The sequence below is a fragment of the Durotheca rogersii genome (genome assembly GCF_024521655.1).
Source record: "Durotheca rogersii strain YMJ 92031201 chromosome Unknown GGS23scaffold_23, whole genome shotgun sequence".
In the NCBI taxonomy this organism is placed as follows: Eukaryota; Fungi; Ascomycota; class Sordariomycetes; order Xylariales; family Xylariaceae; genus Durotheca; species Durotheca rogersii.
This window is the reverse complement of record NW_026251254.1, coordinates 32,239-48,819: the sequence shown is the minus strand read 5'-3', so window position 1 is coordinate 48,819 and position 16,581 is coordinate 32,239. Positions and strand designations below refer to the sequence as shown.

Genomic DNA, 16,581 nt, shown 5'->3' with positions numbered 1-16,581 from the left:
CTCGGCCAGACTCGGCCAGGTTAACGGAGAGGCCCCGGCGCCCAGCCGGAATTGAACCCTCATCTGGCGCTCTCTGTCTGACCTCAGTTACTGTTCAATACGAAGCGGAGTACCTTAATAGGGACGACACAGCGCAAAGCACTTAGATACCTACCTGGTAGTCTGCCAAATAGGTACCTTAGGCGTCCTGTCGTAAAGGGAGGTGGCTGCCCGGGGAGCCCCTTTCTGGGTCTAGAAAGCAGCCGGGTCTGTTGAATGTACTTACCTATAAGCAGGTATATTCATGCATTATATTATATGAATTCCATCTCTCTATCCGCCATAATCTCATTTCCCACGTAGAGACGGGATCATCATGTTGAATTGTAGCACCTATCCCGACAAGCCGACCCTTGCCGGTTCTAGATAAGGCCGTCTACTTTAAGTGGTTCTTAGCTCTCCTTGACATACCTAGGTCGGCTTCGTAACACGATACGACGGCTGTGATGATATTAACAAGCGCGGAAAAGACCTGTGGTAGTGATACACCGCATGTCGCGAAACGAAACCTCGCCTGTGGACTCGGGTGGCATGAAATCGGGCGTCGCCTATGTCTCTAGGCATCCAACTCTTATCACGTGGATATTGGTATGGTGCCGGTCCTGAGCGGCTCCGTATGATAGGTAGGTATATAAACTGATCCAGATACGCCTTTACTACACCCCCCCCTAGTACTTCTCATTCTTTATCCTACATCGATCTAGGTCCCAGCCCCCTACCCAAAGAAAACGCCCCGTCTATTTCCCTAGCATATCCAAGCTCGGCCACAGAATATTCGCGCTGCTATAACCGTCCACGGCGAACGTCATGTCCATCGACCCTTCCAAGATGCCCTGCATCGCAGCGATCGTTTCCTCATCGAACTCGGGAAGCATGGCGCTGCCCGGCCCTGCCGGCATCCCGGTCTGGTCGCCCTCTGTCATCACCGCCATGGACGACGAGGAGTCGTTCCCAGCCTCGACCTTCGGCGCCTCGTCGACGAGCTGCGTCCTGTCCCCCGCCTGCGATACGACGTGGTCGGCCGTAACGTTGAGCCCCCGGACCAGGCTCGCGGCGCTCGCGGCGATCCCGAAGCTATTGCCGAAGATCCCTAAGACCTCGATGGACGCGTTAATGGCATCTCGCACGGCTGGCGCCAGATCGCACCGCGGGTACGCGAGCACAAACCCGACGAGGGTCATGGCGCAGTTCCACTGCCACTGGAAGGCTTCGTGCCATCCCGCGAGTATATCCGTCGTCGACATGACCTGGCGCATGATGCGCGTGAAAGCCGTGGCGTGGCTGACGCATTTGTACGCACAAGATTCCGCGGCGGAGGGCAGCGATTCCGGCGAGGACGCTTCGGGTCGGAAGCAGATGAACGGCCGGTACAGGTTCGTACACAGGTTGTGGTACAGCAGCTCGAGGAGCAAGCGTTGGCGCTGCACCCAGAAAGGGGCGAACTGCTCGATGTCCAGCGCCGAGAGGTCCGTTGAAAAGGGTACGCCGTGATCCTTGCGCCGTGTTTTTAACGATTCGGGCACGTCTTTCGCCCAGTTCTCCACGGTCTTCATCTGCGTCGTGAGGAAATCAGCGTACGCCTCCATGGCCAGCGGTGCCTCGTATATAGTTTGGGAATCGCCATCGCCAAAGAGATCCGGATACTTGTCGTAAAATGTGGCATAGACCGTACGGGCGGCGAGGACGAGCTTCGTGTTGTGCAGGTTCCAACTCAGCCAAGTCGTACTATCGCCCAGCGGAGCGAAATTGGACCCCGAGAGCGTGGCAGCTTCGTGCCCGTCCCCGGGCAGGCCGCAGGTTACCTGCGATCGTTGGAGCAGGAACGGCCGGCCGAGCTTCATGCTCGTCTTGGTCTCGAGAACAAAAAGAGACCACCACAGCCGCATCCGCATCTCCTTCTCCTGTCGTGGCATATCCTCCGGCGGCGGCAGATGGAGGCCGAGCATCTGCGCCGTCCTAGCGGTGAGGGCCAAGGTGCTGTCGGCCATATTCTGAAACGAAGCGCAGCACAGCCAAATCACCGATAGTATGCTGCATTGGACGGTGGACAGGGTGGGACTCTCTAACTCGCTCGCTAACAGGGTCTGGCACCGGCAATAGTGCCACCGGCCGGCGAGAGTGGCGTCGTTAGCGTCGACATCGGCATTCCACGGTGCCTGATGACTGTTTCCCCGGCCCCGGGCCATGCCGTACTGCATGCATAGCGCGAGGAGGATGTCTACCAGCGGCGACGGCTTGCGGTTCTCTTTGTCTCCCACCCATAGCGATTTGTAGTGCTGTTTAAACTCGTCCTCGCTGAGAATGAGGAGGGAGGTATGGTATGACTGCCAATAAAACTCGAGAAAATACTCTTCTTGCGTAGGGGTCAGACACTCCTTGGCCATGATCGGGTCACCGGGCTGGGCCCGGTTCGGCTCGCCTGCTAGCCCGTCCTCGGGGGCGTTGGGCCCGTCGAGTAATCTGCTGGCCGAGCTGGGCTGCATGTACCCCTCGGGTAGATGCTGGTGTAGGGTCGAGGTGAGGAAGGTGTTGAGACGGCTGAGGAAGTAGAGCAGAGACGCGGGTCCGTACCAAGTCTTGGCAGGGGATCGAGCCGTGCTGGTGTAGATGCCCTCCCAGTACTTCTTGCTCGCGACGCCGACGCCTCCCCCGCCGTCTGCCGCAGGGCCGAGCGGAGGCGCACTGGCGGGAGGCGACAGGAATGCCACGCTGGGGGGTGTCAGAAGCTGCGAGTTTTGCACCACAGCCTCAACTGCGGCTTGGTTCTTGGCGCGATCCCGCTCGTCCCGAAGCTCCTTCTCCAGCTCTTGGTTCCGCTGCCGCAGGCGTTCTATCTCACGGAACGCGTGCGGCAACGTGCGGACCTCGCTCGCGCGATCATTGCTGCACTGGCCTCCCCGATTCTGGCAGTTGAGGCACGGGTGGTTGTTGTCGCACTTGATTCTGTGCACGCGACACCAATCGCTAGCTAGATGTCAGCCACGCACGACGACACGGTATCAACTCAGCAGGGCCGAGATCTAATCGCTAGACTTTGTAGGGAAAGCAGGTTGGTGGGCTTGACGAACCAGGCGCGCGTCACTTGACTCCGTTTCTGCCGGGGCCGCGGCGGAAGCGGGACGCCGGGAGGAACGGAGCCCGCGGTAGATTCTCCTGATGCCATGCCGGATGATCCGGTGGGAGAGGGGCCTGGAAAGGTAGTGAACATGGTATCTCGGCCGATTGGGCGATTCGCACGCGCGGCCAGAGAGCGGCTACGAAGGGGAAGACGAGGGGAATCGAGAAGCGGGTGGGAATCGACTACTAACGAGTGAACAGATCTAGCTATGTAGGTAGGTAAGAAATTACAGCGGCGGCTGCTGATCAGAGGGCCCAACAGGCACAGCACCTTAGATACCTAAGGTACTCAAAGGATACTCTGCGCAACAGGTAGATCAAACAGGCTGCGGACGCAAGCGTCGGCGTTTAGGGTTAGCAGTCTCGGAAGTAAAGGGCCAGAGGGAGGCCAGCCGGCGTTTAGGAGCCCGTCCAGGTACATACCAACTACCTCCTTGGGTACCAACTCGGTACCTGGAGGTACATACCCAAGTCTATGCGAATCATCTGGCCCTGATCTATACCGCCACCCGTCAACCTCGAGATCGCAAAATCCAAGTCTCTCCCCCCTCTTCCCGCCTCCTCTCTCGCCTCCTCTCTCGCCTCTGGCGGGCCTGGGCAGGATAGGCAGAATAAGCACCATGTGCGTCGGGTCGGCCGAGGCATCTTTGCCGACGTGCCGCAGCAGCAGCAGCAGCAGCAGGCAATGCAAGCACGCACCTCTTCAACATACCTACGTGGATCATAATACCTGTAGGCACGTTAGCAGTGTCGGCAGTGCTGGCAGTGTCGGCACCGCTGGTGTTACTCGGCAAGGGGCGTGCCTGGGTCGAAGATGTCTAGGCTTAGCTAGGTGTCTACGATGTTTAGTCGCACATATTACGGAGTGCGCCCTGATCTATGAAACCTGGAAGGATTGGAGGGGTATCACAGGGTGTCCAGCTCCGACGCAGTGCTTTACTTTTTCCCTCCCCTCTATCTGTAATCTGTCCGACGTAACTCGAACTTGAGGAATGGGTTGCCGGCCTGCCCAGGAGAGGTAGGTAGGTATAGAAGAGGTAATCCACGTACCTGGTTGTGAGAACGCCTCCGAGTGACACCCAGGGTCACCGCTTACACGAATGGATATGGACATATCTCTCACTCGCCATCCCCTCCGGTATATAGGTAATAATGCCAGATAGAGTGTCCGGGTTGTGTCTTGAACCCCCTCTACCCTTCCTCAAGTTTATCGGCCCCCCGTGTCTCTCTCGCTCTCCCAGCTGCTGCGTAATAGTGCAGTTGTTAACGTGCAGTAGTGGGCGCTCTAGCCTACTGATCCCCTAGCCTTGGGCTCCCCTACCGTCGTTGGCGCATGTCTATTGGGATAGAGATCAAATATCGGTGTGAAGGCTACATAGGGGTATGTATTCTTACCGATCCCCGTGCTACGTGGGCGGATCTTGTTCCACCTTGGGCACTGACGCGGTTGTTCCGCTACCTGGAATCTACATCTACCACACAGATCGAGGATCCACGTAGGCACATAATGGGCTCGGAGGTGAGGCTTCATCCCTTCATCGCTAAAACGGCGTATTGGAGGGAGGGATGTCGTCGGTAAAGAGACTCCGGTTCTTACCCTCCCTTGCATAATACACATCAGGCAGTTTGGTACGTGTAAGAGCTCTCTAAATGTCGTGACGACAAGTTTGTATCTTGTATTAATATTCAGGTTAACGGGCTCCGTTGCATTGCGCTACGGGGAACAGCGTATCCTGCAGCTTTGGGACGGGTTTATATGGGAGTACGAGCACCAGAGACATGCCAGTCGCTTCCCTTCTCGAAATTAGTGGTAGAGAAGAGGCAGTGTAGAATACTGAGCAGATCAGGCCGTCCCGGGTTAAGAGGCTTTCCACTATTTCTAGCCTTTCTCTCTCCTCCGAGGACGACGCCTTTCTAACCTAGTTACGCGGCCCAACAGAGACAGATGCTCCCCAGGACTATTCCCCTTTCCACCATCTCGCCCCCCCCCCACCCCCCTCCCCCCTCTCTGAATCGCCCCATACGAGAGGGGAATTTTCATCCCATTGTATCGCCTTTTTTGGTCTGCTGATTCCCGTTTTCTTTCTCTCCTACCATTTTCTCCTATCTTGCTAGAGTTACACGCGTCGCAGTCATGTCTTGCCCTTAGGCCCTGCAATTTCGTGTCCTCCAATCATGTTCTCGTTCCTTCTTCCAGCTGGGGCTGTACGAGCGAGGCCCGGCATGGAAATATGTGGTGGAGATATCGATCCGAGCAAAATGCCTCGGGTTCGTGCTGACAGCGACTGGCGAAATAAACCTCCGCACTTTGACCCTATCACGGTAGGACGTTGCTCATGGGCCCTGCATTATGGAAGCTCTGGACGGCTGGTATCCCGGGAAATACCCCAAATCCTCAACAGAGACTCGTCATAGCCGGGATGAGGGCCGCCACGCGCTGACCCGTTACGTAGCCCAGGAACCAGCGGAGCCGACCTGAAGGAGTGTAATGGACAATACTGTTGGATGGGTGAGCACTACCCTACCCCCTTTTCGGCGGACATTCGCGTTCAAATACGTCTCTACGATATCCGTCTCCTGTATTAACCCACCTATTCCCTCCGGGATGCCTTCTATTCTTATAACGCCGCCATCGACGGGAGATCTGAGTCTCAGCCCGAATACGCTGACGAGTGGCATCGCAGTGGTAGATGGAATGTCACAGTAAACCAGATGGAATCGAAATTTACACATAATCAGGCTAAGGAATCGAAACCCGAGCATCACGGCTTCAGCGCGTCGGTTCGAGCGCCATACCACGAGGGGTTAGACATGCCGATCCAAAACAATACCAGCCCACGCCGCCGCTGACCTGAGCGTTGCCCCCCCTTCCCCTCTGCTGAGATGGGAGCCAGGAGTAGGGGGAAGTCGACGACATGGGAGCTAGGGCATAGAGAAGAAGGGCGGGGGGGCGTAATAGTAGGTAAGTATATCCCCGTCTTTCCCATACGAATCTTACTCTTCCGCCGCTAACAGCTGGGCTCGTAGGGCTTGAAACTGATCAGGTCAGGCGGGTGAAGGCACCGTAAAGACAGCTGACCGTTGGTAGCGTTCCTGGTGGCGTCGCTCTAGTCGGCGCTGACGAATGGATCTGGGGGCATTCCTAGGCCTTGAAGGTTACTAGGCTTGAGTAAGATATCCTTATTCCTCATCTTCGGCTGAGCTTGCGGCGCGGTAATAGTAGCTCTATCTTTAGATTCACGACTTTAGCAAGGCTGACCGGATGGTCTGGGTCATACATATTAATATGGGAAGTGAGGAACGCGGGCGTTTCGCATGCCTATAAAGTAGGGACAGGTCTTGTCTAGTGTTGAAGTGAGATCTCAAGTCGATCGTTCAAGCAGATTATCACCTTAGATTGCTCATTCTGCCATATTTACGTCGCCAATCGGCCTTTCGGATAGCAAGTCTCTTTTTGCTCCAAAAATGGTGCTCAAGTCGAAGATCGCATCTTTGGCGCTTGTGCTGGCCCCGTCAGTATGTGGCAAAGCTATACCGCGTCTCCAGGCGCGGAGGCTCCTAGGGTCGTCCTTCGGAATCCCAGGAGACAATGCTACATTTGACTACGTTGTCGTGGGAGGTGGAACCGCAGGCCTAACCTTGGCCACGAGATTAGTAGAGCAGAAAGCCGGCAGCGTCGCCGTCATCGAGGCCGGCACCTTTTATGAGATCAGCACGAGTAATACTAGCCAGGTACCCGCTCTCGATGGCCTCTTCGCATCGAGGGGTGAACACGACTGGCAGCCCCTTAACGATTGGGGGTATGTAACTACACCTCAGGTGGTGCGTATAACACTAGAAGATTGGGCCGGGAATCGTTTGCTTATACTGACCATATTAGGGCGGTTATAACGAATCGATCCATTATGCTCGGGGCAGGATGCTCGGCGGAAGCTCGGCTCGAAATTATATGGCTTACCACAGGGGCACCGCCGGGTCATACCGATTATGGGCCGAGGCCGTCGGCGATGACAGTTACACATTCGACAACTTCCTCCCTTACTTTGAGAAGAGCGTCAACTTTACCGGACCAAGCGAGGCACGGTTTGCAAACGCGACTCCGAGATACGATCCGTCTACTCTCGGCGACGAGACCACCGGGCCTCTCTCGGTTACCTACTCCCGGTATGCCCAAGCTTTTGCGACGTGGGCGACCGAAGGCCTCAGGGCGATCGGTTTCCCAACCATCGACGGGTTTCAGAGCGGCAGGCTTTTGGGACAGTCATATTGCCTATTCACTATCAACGCCGATACCATGGTTAGAGATTCGTCTGAGACCTCCTTCCTTAGACAAGCCCTTAAGTACCCCGAGTACATGGTATATCCGTTAACCATGGCTAAGAGGATCGTTTTCGAAGGTAAACGTGCGACGGGTGTCGTCGTTAATACCCAGGGGGCCGAGTATATCCTGTCAGCCAGAAACGAGGTCATCCTATCAGCCGGCTTCGTCGGCTCGCCGCAGCTGCTCCTGGTCTCCGGCGTCGGGCCGGCAGACGCGTTGAGGGAGCTGGATATCCCCGTCGTGGCCGACCGGCCAGGTGTGGGCCAGGGGATGCAGGACCACGTCTACTTCGGCATCACGTACCGCGTCAACGCGCCAACTCTATCCGCCCTGGAGGACCCCGCCTTCGCCGCCCAGCAGGCCAAGCTATTCGAGGACAGCGGCGACGGCATGTACGCGAACCCGACGACTGACGTCCTAGCGTGGGAGAAGGTCCCCGAGCCGCACCGTAGCCGGATGCAAAACAGCTCCGTCGCGACGCTAGACCGATATTACCCGGCCGATTGGCCCGAGGTCGAGTACCTTACACTCAGCAACTACATCGGGGCACAGACGGACTCGCGGCGCGGCGCGCCTCGCGACGGGTACAACTACGCGACGCTCGCAGTGTCGATCGTGGCGCCGCGGTCCCGCGGCACGATCTCGATCGCGTCGGCGGACACGGCCGTGCCGCCGAATATCAACCCGAACTTCCTCGCCGACCGCACCGACGCGGACGTTGCCGTCGCCGGCTTCAAGCGCGCCCGGGAGTTCTGGCGCTCCGACACGATGCGCCCATTCCGCGTCGGCGGCGAGTACTTCCCCGGCGCCAACGTCACGACCGACGCTCAGATCGAGAACGTCATCCGCCGTTCTTATAATACCATCTACCACGGCGCGTGCACTTGCGCCATGGGCCGCGCCGGCGATCGCCACGCCGTGGTAGATACGAAGGCTAGGGTTTTCGGTGTCGAAGGTTTGCGCGTCGTCGACGCCGCTGCGTTTCCGCTATTGCCACCAGGACATCCCCAGGCGACTGTCTGTAAGTCTCGCTTTCTCGCTCTTCTCTTCCGCTGTTTCTTTCTCCTCCCCTAGCCTCCCCCCTCCCTCTCCCGTTTCTTTCTTCGAAGAAACAGAAAGTGAGGGGTGAAAGGGAAAAAAAGAAGAAGAAAGGGGGGGGGGAGACATCCGACTGACCTAGCCAACTACTGCAGATGCACTCGCCGAGAAGATTGCCTGTGACATTTCTGGCAACTGCTAAAGTCCCCCCAGTTCCGCGCAACCCTTTGCCTCAGAGACGTCTTTTTCCGCCGCGGCACCTTTGTTTTGTCCCGCAACAAGACAGGTCTCGTGCGGTGCGTGGTGGGTGTTTTCGGATAATAGGGAGGTGGCTTGTTTTTGTGCAACCAACTGTACAATTACCCGGGGGGAGCAATCTGTACCGGCATAGATCGATGGTCCTGTTTACTTGTATCCCTAGACCTGACACCTTCTTGTCATGAGCATGTATATACCTCTCTCTTACATCCACCTTGACTCGTTGGGTAACAAAGTAGGTAACAAAGTAGGTAACAAAGTAGGTAACATAGTAGGTAACATATTAGGTAACATATTAGGTAACATAGGTATGTTAGGTAGGTGAGATGAGGTTACATAGCTGAAACCTCTTGCCGGCCCTCGCTAAGTATTTCGTACTTATTTCCATCTTGGCACGACAGTCGGGTCGTAATTAGCTCTTCTTTCTTCGAAGTCTCTCGTCTCGTTCAGTTAGAGCCCCGGAAGAATCGGACCGTAGGGAATCAATAGGAATTGTATCCAACGTATACCTATTTAATAAAAAGGGGGTGGCGCTGGGGGGCTTGAATGGCGCCGCCCTGCTGATGTAACTCAACCGGAATCATTTGTTACATAAGCAACGTGTACGAGGAGAGGCACAACACGATTCCACCATTTCTTCCATTTCTATCCTCTCTAGGTATATCGGTTCCATCCTTCTAACCCCAAACCCGAGTGGTAACAGCCCGTCACCTCTGTTTTACGCCTCACGTCTTCACCGGCCGCGCCCATTTTTCCATCCACACTTCTACGTACTTCTTTACGTGCCCGTCCTCGACGCACCGCGGCGGCACCCTGAGCGCGGTGCTGTCGCGCCGCGCCGCGCCGGTGTCGAAGAACACGGCGCCGCGTTTCTCTCTTGCAGAGTCGCTGCGGACCTTGCCACTGCTGCTCTCGTCGCTAGCCGTGCTGAGCTCGGCCTCGAAGTACCCGAGCAGCCTCACCGCGGGGTTAACCTCCTCGTCGCCGCGCGCCGCGCTCACCCTCAACGCCTCGAGCCACTCGTGCACCGGCACCGCGTCGAACTCGAGTCCCGCCACGCCTCTGAGTTCTCTTAGCAGCGCGTCCCACGAGAACACGTGCGGATTCACCACGTTGTAGAAGATGGGTGGGTCTCGCGCGTCTATGGCCAGTGGCCGCGGTGCCGAGCTGAGCGTCCGGGCGAGCTGTAGGACCGTGGTCGCTAGCGTGTCCACCGGCAGCCACGAGCAGGGCTGTGGATTCTGTCAGCATCTGTAGCAAGTACACATTGTTTTTATTAGGAGTAGGCAATCTGTCTACGTACACTTTCGAGTACCGGAAGAGCCTTCAGGGTTAGTGCTGAGCGGATCATGGACGGGATGAACTCATTGTCGTTCCACACGCCGTTCTGCGTGTCGCCGACGATCTGCCCGATGCGAAGCACGTAGCTCCTGGCCCCCCTGCGTGCGGCGTTGCGAACCATGTGCTCACCGACTAGCTTCGATTGTGCGTAGCCCGTGCCCGCAGTCTGTTCGAAGTCCTCGATGGCCGCGTCGGGGATGATCGCGGGCCCTGTCGTGTTGGTCGCCGTCGAGATCGACGAGCAGAAGAAGAGGCGCGCCGGCTCCGGCCGCTGCACCGAGACTGAGAGGTTAAGCAGGTTGTACAATCCCGCGAGCTGCGGCTCGAAGCTGTGCAGATGGATGTTGAAGTTAACCGGCCAGGCGATGTGAACGATGAGCCTCACTTCGGCCCTCAGCTGTTCCATAAAACTACCACCGAGCCCGAAATCCAGCTTGGAGACGTCTGCTGTGACGGCCACGATCTTCTCCAGGCCCGACGGCGAGACCTCGAGACGGCGCTGCTTGAGGGAGTTGAGGATCCGCTGCATCGGGGTTGAACCTCGGACGAGACAGTACACCTTACTGTATTCACTACTGTTGAGCATCTGCGCCAAGATGTGTGCGCCTATCGATCCAGTGGCGCCGGTGAGGAGAACTATCTCGCCAGGGGACGAGTACTTGTCTATGAACTGCTTTACGAGCGACTGGCTGTCGTTCTGGCTGACATCGCCTCCCTGGCTGAGCGAGAAGAGATACTGGGCAAGCCCTTTCGCATTCCGATAGTCGTAGACGACGTTTGTCCCGAGCTGCTTTCCATTTAAGTATAGCGTCTCCTGGAAGATGCGGCGTATTTGAATCGCTCTGAGGCTATCGATGCCGGCTGAGTAGAAATCTACCTCGACCGAGTCGAGCGTTGTACCGGTGACGGTCTTATACGCGGCGCAGATAACTTCCTCGAGACCCGGAAGGTCGAGCCTGAGGCTTCCCTCGCTGGCCCCGTTTAGCTTGCTATATAACTCGTCGATTTCTTTCGAAAATACGCGATATAATTGGTTTCGGATGATATTACCCTTGTCCGTCCGAGGGTACTCCGACTCGGACGAGAGGACGCAGATCATGTCGCGCGTGATTTGAGAAAAGCCCTCGGCCCGGGAGTTCGCATCCTCTACCGTGGGCCAGACCGCATCTAGAAAAGCATCGTCCGATAGGTGATCGGCTCTTTCGGCTCTAAATAGCAGCAACCCCGGAATGGGTCGGTCAACCCCGACGACGACGGCCTCCCGGACCAAGCTGTCTTCGCGCACGCGGCCCTCGATCGGCAGCGGGAGTACTTTCTCCCCATTGACAAGGGTAATACGATCGTCGATGCGTGTCACGTATTTCCAGACATCAGGGATGGTTGGATGCGGCACGAAAACATCCTTCGAACGCCAGGATCCCGGTGCGGGATCATCCGAATTAGACGTAGATAAGCCCGGGTGGCCCTTCAGGTAGACACATTCGAACTGGTTTTCACCGACGACGTCCATATGTATATATTTCCGGATGTGGGAGTATATCCGGATGTAGTTCCACGAGTCGTCGCCGTCGACCCTCCGCATAGTATCGCCAAGGAGCCCAGCCTCCGTCCTAGTTTTCCATCAGTTTCACTCCCAAAGCCGATGGTCAGGTCCCTACCTACGTGCCAAACACGACGCCCAGGTTAATGCCCTCGGCCACCAGGCGATCGCCCAGCTCATCGGGTGTTCGGGCCCCCGCGGACGTCACGATCTTGCAACATCTCAAGTACGCGATGCCGCGGGGCTGCTCAGCAAGGAGCCCCAGCGCGTACGGGACCGCGTGTACGACGTCGGCCCCCACCTTCGTAAGGGCCGCGACGAGATTCTCTGCCGTGAGTGGGATCGAGGTGTTGAACAGGTAGGCCGTTTTGCGCCTGTACTGTTCGTAGGTCAGCTCTCTATACGGTCTCACAAGTTCCAAGAAATATGCAGTAAGCGTGCAACTACGGCAGAGCCGGGACGACCCCAGGAGAGAGGGATGGGTCAGAGGTTTCGGATATCTGGGGCTATCCATACCATAGCCTGTAGAGTTGTCGACACGCCATACATGTGGTATAACGGCAATGCGGCAAAATTATCCAATCCGGCCCCTAGTATCGCGTGCGTAAGCACATTTGTGTGAGTGAGTGCCACGGCCTTAGGGAGGCCGGTCGAGCCTGACGAATGCATGATCAATGCCATGCGGCCTCGCTCCTCAGCACGATCAAAGGCCCGGACGAATCGCGCCTCTCCTGCTGCGTCTTGGTTATCATAGTCGGGCCGTCTTGGTATTTGGAGAAGCTCAACACGCCTCTCGCCGCTGACCACTTTGACGTTGGCCGAAATATGCGGAAGGGTTCCATAGACAATGATCTCGCAATCCGTCTGATTTAAGAGGTTCAGGATCGCTACTGGAGGGATGCGTAGTGATAGGCATAGGACCGTGTAGCCTAAGCGGCTAAGGGCAAAAAATGTGACGATGAAGTCCACATTAGACGGCGCGAGGATGGCCGCCACCTTGCCTGTGTTCTATGGGCTCAAAATCAGCCAATATGCTCCCAACCATGGCTACATAGGGGGAGCCCCCCCAAGGTCTCCCAGTGAACCTACCGGCTTCAAGCCAAGCCGGATGAAGTGCTTCACGGCACCATCGATAAGCCGGTCGAGCTGCTGGCCGGTGAACCTTTCATAGTCATCAACACTGTCTTCCGTTCTTGGGTAGCCAAGAATAGGGGCAGGAGGGACATCTGCAGCTCGATGTCGAATGATATCGTCGATGACATCGAGTTCTCCAAACGTGTCGTACAGACACTGTACGCGTTCTTGCGTTAGGTTCGCCATCTTCAATGAATAGTGGTGGTTGTTGTTCTGCAAAGATCCGCAAATCTTGCAGATGAGGTCTCATCGCATGATGGCCTTATGAAGTAGTCGCCCTCCTAAAGGCTAGAGGATGACGGCTACCATAGAGCACTCCGGAGGCATTCCAAGCCGGAACTGCGGTTGGGGCCCACTGGACACGAGATGTCCAGCTCCAGATCCTCCGGCAGCAGGCCCCTCCGGTATCCGCTACGACGGAGCTCCATCATCTCCCTGTGCAATCATCACGCGGAGCAGCAATCACCGCTGACACCAGAACGCTCCCAAACCCCACGAACAATGTGTCCCTCGGGTTCCGAGGCGGTATCTACCTGGCCACAGCGCCTGGGCTACTTGCTATGAACAGGTTATAAGCTACTCGTCGATTACGACAGGACAGAAGCCACTCAGCAAATTAACAAGGGACCTCGAAGGATCGAGATTCAGGCCACCTGTACACATGTACATCCCGTATCCGCGTCACCTCGTCTTCTCCCGCAGTCTGACGTGATTTCACTAATACGTCGAGTAGTCTTCGTGACGACTCCCTTTTCTCCGCGTCTACAGAGACGCATCACCGGGCCGGGGAAAAGGGAGGGAGTGAGCTCTAGGTACGGTTGCAATCGTACTAGTTCAGGTACAGGGATCATCTCCGCTCAGGCTATGTTTACTCAAATATTATGACAGCTGCTTTGCTACTTCACGGCATAAAACTTCTGCCAATTCTCCGGAGCTCAAGTCAGAGGGGGCGTGTCCTTAACAAGGGCGTCCATCAGGCTCTCAGCAACCCTCGTGCCATACACCTCCGTATTCTCAATCGCCTCCCGGATCACCTTGTCCTCCTCGTCGGTGAGACAAACCGCACAGGCCCCAACATTCTCCTCGAGGTACTTTATCTTCTTGGTTCCGGGGATGGGGAATATGTCGTCTCCCTGTTTCATCAGCCAGGCTAGCGACAGCTGGCCGGAAGTGCAACCCTTCTTAGCGGCGATGCCCTGTAACATGTCAACTAGCTCCACATTCTTATGGAAGTTCTCGCGGGAGAAGCGCGGGATAGACCTCCGAAAGTCGGTCTCGTCAAAGTCTTCTGGCGACTTGTATTGGCCCGTCAGCACTCCGCGGCCGAGGGGTGAGTAAGCCACGGTAGCAATTCCCAGCTCGCGGCAGGTCTTGAGTAACCCGATCTCTGGGAGCTCGATGTCCCTTGAAAACGGGCTGTACTCGATCTGGTAGGCGTGGATTGGGTGCACTTTGACGGCACGCCGGAGCGTGTCGACACCGCACTCACTCAGCCCCAAGTACCTCACCGTGCCGGCGCTTCGGGAATCAGCTTCCTAACGACTACAGCTTTCAGCGAGGCTATCCACTTACTCGACGAAATCCTTCATGGTGGCAATAATATGTTCAATCGGAGTCTCGCCGCTGATACGGTGACTTTCAATAGCGTCAACACCGCGGGTCGTGATAGAGAGAGGTTGGCACTCGGACGTACCAATACAACAGATCAATATGGTCGGTCTGGAGCCTCCTCAGACTCTCAGTGATCGACCTGCGAATATACCCAGGGTCGTTTCGTATCTCACGACCCCCATCCGGAGTCATGCAGTTGCCGAATTTGGTAGTCAGGAAAATCTGCCTCGGCGTAAATAACAAGATCGCCTTCGAGGGTGCATGTTGTTCTCTGAGCCATGCGCGGTTAGGACGACTTACATCCTTTCGCTTCCCTGTCCGTCGAAACCATTTCCCCAATAGCTCCTCGCTGTCGCCGTACAAGGCCGCGGAGTCCCAGTGGGTACAGCCGAGCTCATGGGCACGGTCGAGGAACGCGAAGCGCTCCTCATCCGACGGCGGGACACCATAGAATGCTGCGTAGAACTGATCAACCCCGCCAGACCCCCGACTTACGACAGATGCTAGGATAGGATCTCACGTACAGCTAAGACCCATGAGCCCCAATCCGAGTGCTGGGACTTTAGGGCCATCTCGGCCCAAGGAACGGGTAGGGAGTACCTCAGACATTGCAGCTCTCAGTGACCAACTACAGTTCGACGATGGGGTCATACGTAGGTTTGCCCTTGGCCCGTCTTTGTTTACGAAAAGGGGGGGAGGCGGGGAGGGACTTCGTACCGTTGGAGAGAGATCTGTCTCTACCTACAATTATAGCAGTATAAAGGAGAATGGCGCTGTCCAAAACAAGCGGAGAAGCCGTAAGCACGTACTACCAAGCAAGCAATACGGTCACAAGGAGTCACTGCACATCTAGCTCCGGAACTCCAGGGTTCTACGGCTTCCACCCGGGAGGGCATCCTAGTGTCATATTCTTTTACATCTGGTTATGCGAGGTAAGCAAGATATATTGGCTATATCCGCTCGTGTACCTCCCCGCATCCTCCTATACACAACAGTCCGTGTCACATGACCTCCAAGATTAATAAACATTCCTGGGGGAGGAGGTTCTGATGATCCAAGACAGGTGTCGTGTTCCATACGGCAAATCCTGCCCCATCAGTTCCGCGAGGGGAGCTCTTAGCGAGATGCTCCCATCTAAGACGTCTTCCACTTGATCAGCGTCAGGCCGTCGTAGACAGGAAGCAGGACGGTATCGATCCGGCCGTCGTTCTTGCAGAAGGTGTTGAACTTTCTCAGAGCCTTGCCGTTGTCGGTCCAGTAGCCTCTGACCTTCTCCGGAAGCCCAGGGTTGCTCTCTGTGGAGATGGTCATCCCACGAGCAAAAACTGCAATAGTACGTGAGCCAGGTCGTTTCTAGCACTATTACACGCCATCGCGCCGGTTCCGTGCATACGTACTGTTGTCAGCCATGATCAACCCGCGCGGGGATAGAAGCTTTCGGTCAAGGATGGTTTTGACGTATGCTTCGTACCCGTCCTTGTTGGCGTCGACGAAGATCAGGTCGAATGACCCGGTTAGCTTCGTCAGCGACTCGGAGGCATCCCCCTCGATGAGTGCCACGCGGTCGCTCAGGGCATATTTTTCGAGAGTTCTGCGTGTAGCAGCAATCATATTCTTATCGAGTTCCAATGTGACGATATCGGCTCCGGTCTGCTGGGTACTTTCATGCCAAGCCAAGGCGCTATAGCCGCTGTAGGACCCGATCTCGAGAACTTCGTAGAGAGGCACTATGAGTTTGGTTTACTAGTTCTCAGATGCGAATATACTTACTTCTTTTGGGCTGAAGCAACCCGGCTAGAAACTTCATGGTAGATCCCTGAAGTGGCGAGGACATCTTGTCCGCATCTTCGAACTCTTGAACGGTCCAGTCCCAGAGTTCGTTCATATTGCTTGAAACATCAGTCGAACTATTTGTGCAGTATTCGGTCACCCTCTCGGCCATTTCAGGCTAGGGAGAAGTCAGCTATGAGAAGGAGATCGATAGCCGAGCGGAGCTTGCGCCATGACTTACGGTGAAAGAGAGGACGCTTGTCAACATTACAGCAGTGATGATGGTAGGATGGTATAGTAAATAGGGCTAGAGTTATACTATAATTGAAGGACTCTCTTTCTGGCACGGCGATGGTAGTGGTGGCGGTGACGATGGTCTAGGATGTAGGCGTTTATCGCCATACCCTGGGCC

The 16,581-nt window shown here is 56.1% G+C and overlaps 5 protein-coding genes across 5 annotated transcripts; 1 reads left to right on the top strand and 4 right to left on the bottom strand.

The window, feature by feature from the left end:
* Positions 1 to 776: 776 nt before the first annotated feature.
* Positions 777 to 3,247, bottom strand: GGS23DRAFT_599289 (fungal-specific transcription factor domain-containing protein; the record flags this gene model as incomplete). The annotated part of the gene is made up of 2 exons (XM_051518910.1): positions 777 to 3,003; positions 3,108 to 3,247. 2 exons carry the CDS (start codon positions 3,245 to 3,247, stop codon positions 777 to 779), a joined length of 2,367 nt encoding a protein of 788 aa, XP_051369182.1.
* Positions 3,248 to 6,216: 2,969 nt separating this feature from the next.
* Positions 6,217 to 8,911, top strand: GGS23DRAFT_224625 (putative glucose-methanol-choline oxidoreductase). The gene is made up of 3 exons (XM_051511995.1): positions 6,217 to 6,978; positions 7,037 to 8,498; positions 8,671 to 8,911. Exons 1-3 carry the CDS (start codon positions 6,622 to 6,624, stop codon positions 8,715 to 8,717), a joined length of 1,866 nt encoding a protein of 621 aa, XP_051369181.1. The 5' UTR covers positions 6,217 to 6,621; the 3' UTR covers positions 8,718 to 8,911.
* Positions 8,912 to 9,498: 587 nt separating this feature from the next.
* GGS23DRAFT_613703 (uncharacterized protein) lies at positions 9,499 to 13,380 on the bottom strand (the record flags this gene model as incomplete). The annotated part of the gene is made up of 5 exons (XM_051520588.1): positions 12,744 to 13,380; positions 12,171 to 12,662; positions 11,777 to 12,033; positions 10,077 to 11,724; positions 9,499 to 10,005 (listed from the first exon to the last, which is right to left on the bottom strand). Exons 1-5 carry the CDS (start codon positions 12,972 to 12,974, stop codon positions 9,499 to 9,501), a joined length of 3,135 nt encoding a protein of 1,044 aa, XP_051369180.1. The 5' UTR covers positions 12,975 to 13,380.
* Positions 12,991 to 15,008, bottom strand: GGS23DRAFT_613685 (putative aldo-keto reductase; the record flags this gene model as incomplete). The annotated part of the gene is made up of 5 exons (XM_051520587.1): positions 12,991 to 14,306; positions 14,361 to 14,423; positions 14,482 to 14,648; positions 14,700 to 14,854; positions 14,924 to 15,008. 5 exons carry the CDS (start codon positions 15,006 to 15,008, stop codon positions 13,724 to 13,726), a joined length of 1,053 nt encoding a protein of 350 aa, XP_051369179.1. The 3' UTR covers positions 12,991 to 13,723.
* A 525-nt stretch (positions 15,009 to 15,533) lies between these two features.
* GGS23DRAFT_606768 (O-methyltransferase) lies at positions 15,534 to 16,437 on the bottom strand (the record flags this gene model as incomplete). The annotated part of the gene is made up of 4 exons (XM_051519946.1): positions 15,534 to 15,724; positions 15,797 to 16,111; positions 16,170 to 16,347; positions 16,411 to 16,437. The coding sequence occupies 4 exons, from the start codon at positions 16,435 to 16,437 to the stop codon at positions 15,534 to 15,536; spliced, it is 711 nt and encodes a 236-aa protein (XP_051369178.1).
* Between the last annotated feature and the right edge of the window lie 144 nt (positions 16,438 to 16,581).